Here is a 2,328-nt window from a genome sequence, read left to right as displayed (position 1 = left end):
AATGGTGTCTTCAGTAATAACAAATGTATCTCACTCGTGTGGCTAATATTTAGATATTTTTCACTCATTAATGAAGACACCATTAAATATCCTCTTTACATTAGTGTCATATCATGCTTTGTTGACCTTGAGATTGTCATGCATTGATGACCTTGAGAGTGTCATGCATTGATGACCTTGATAGTTTCATACATTGATTTCCTTAAGAATATTATTCATTGATGACCTTGAGAGTGTCATGCATTGATGACTTTGAGATTGTCATACATTGATGACCTTGAGAGTATCATACATGGATGACCTTGAGCGCATCATTCATTGATCACTTTGAGAGTATCATGCATTGATGACCTTGAGAGTATCATGCATTGATGACCTTGAGAATATCATACATTGATGACCTTGAGATTTTCTCATTTATTTCAATTTTCTGTGTTTTCCTGCTAAACAGAGACTTTATGCAGAGTGAGGATGTAGTATCTCCCCCTGGGGTCCAGAAGGTGCTCATGTTTATGAAAGCGGAACAGAAGATCCTCAACAAGAGGAGGACTGACTTAATTGATCAGCTAAGGTACTTTTTACTCTGACACATCATAAATCGAATCCTTTGAAATTACATTGTTCTTGCACAAGCTGAGCCTTAGTTAATGATAGTACACCTTTAGTGTAATCAACATAATTAGACTACATTAGAAGTATGAGTATGGTGGGATGCTCAAAGCAGTCAATTTTCAGGCAAAGCAAGTGCAAAATATGAAAAAGTCATGAATTAAATTTCTGTAGCCTACATAATGACATTAGTGAGTGTTTTGAAAGTAATTGTTGCATATTCAAAGGATCTTGTTAACTGCTGTAGTATTCTGTTTGTAAAAATAACTCCACATAGTAATTTGGATTTATTAAAACTTCTTTTATAAGAATAACCAAGAATCATTTTGCACACAATTTGTTTAAACATGCAGTTTATTTAGTTAACATTAGATATAAAAATAGGGATTTTTTTGGTTACATTATGAAAAATAGTCTTATAGTTCTTGCTTTGACAATTATGACAAATGATAAAAAGTCATCCTGATTTATTTTGATTTGTAAAAGAAAATATGTTTAAAATGAAAAACAGTTTTGCTACAAAAACAGCTTTACACTCACTTCACTGTTATTTAGTAATGATATTTTAAGAAATATACAAGTGTTTTGTTCATTATTATTGCCTATGCATACAAACATACATACATATGTAATAATAAGTGAATAAAACTTTTGTGGTAGTGATCTGCAGCCTCCGGCCTCCACCAAAACAGCAGTGTACCAGTGGAACAAGAACATTGTGGCCGTCACTACAGAGATAGGTATAAGAACTTTTTGTCAAATAAGTAAGGTTTGTGATTTTTTTTATTAGACACGTTAAAAACTTTGATAATCAACGTTTTGGAGACACCATGCTGGTCCTACCATAAACAAAACCTATTTTTGGTTTGGATTTTTTCAATTTGATTTAATTTTGATACATCAGTAATTATATTCTTATTCGCCAATTTACACAATAATGCCATTTCATGGTGACGTAGTAGGATATTGGTAAATGGTGGTTGTGTGCGATATGGATTTTGTTAAAAAGAAACTGCTCTGTTACAGACTCTGTGAATCAGGTGCATATGGCCAAACTCCACGATGAATATGAGCAAGTATGTCAGAAGTGCCTGGAGAGAATCGATTCCATCAAGGTACGTTAATATACTATGAAATAAGACATTTTTGTAGGGCCCAAATTTTGTGGTTTCCAGAAAAAACACCATTTCCTGGGTACATGAATTTGTGAATTGCAAGTACCCAATCATATGGATAATAGCTTTATGTCAAACTTGTTATTACTTTGTGAACCTGTGACTTCGTGGATGAAGAGAACTCAAGAAATCAACAAAAATAAAATCCCACAAAAATTATTGATTTTACAGTATTTTATTTTTGTACAAGTAACAGTTGTCAGACTTGGTTCTTTGTTACAAAAATGTTTGAGGAGTACTACACCAGTTTATAAAATTAAGGTCACTGTGATCTATTGATCTATATTTTTCACTTCACTGAATTTGGTTAGACTTTGCATTTAGCTCCATTGTGTTTGGGGTCGGGGTTCAAAGGTCAGGGTTGGGGTCGGGGGTACATGTGTATGTTTGGAGACATGGTAGTCTAGTGGTAGGACGCAGAGTTTTGTGACCGAAGGGTTGCGGGTTCAATTCACGTCTCGGCACCGTGTTGTATCTTTGAACAAGATACTTTACACCGCTTGTTTCCAGTCTACTTAGCTGTAAATGAGTACGTGGTTGGGCA

The 2,328-nt window shown here is 34.3% G+C and overlaps 1 protein-coding gene across 1 annotated transcript; it reads left to right on the top strand.

Annotated features, from left to right (window-relative positions):
• Nucleotides 1-451: 451 nt before the first annotated feature.
• On the top strand, nucleotides 452-1,724 carry LOC110444256 (coiled-coil domain-containing protein 180-like; the record flags this gene model as incomplete). The annotated part of the gene is made up of 3 exons (XM_021488648.1): nucleotides 452-571; nucleotides 1,270-1,349; nucleotides 1,636-1,724. Coding segments are annotated over 3 exons (289 nt in total), but the record flags the coding sequence as incomplete, so codon positions are not given.
• Between the last annotated feature and the right edge of the window lie 604 nt (nucleotides 1,725-2,328).

The sequence above is a fragment of the Mizuhopecten yessoensis genome, unplaced genomic scaffold, assembly GCF_002113885.1.
Source record: "Mizuhopecten yessoensis strain PY_sf001 unplaced genomic scaffold, ASM211388v2 hete_36074306, whole genome shotgun sequence".
In the NCBI taxonomy this organism is placed as follows: domain Eukaryota; kingdom Metazoa; phylum Mollusca; class Bivalvia; order Pectinida; family Pectinidae; genus Mizuhopecten; species Mizuhopecten yessoensis.
Note: the sequence above shows the minus strand (reverse complement) of the source record. Positions and strands in the feature narration are given on the sequence as shown.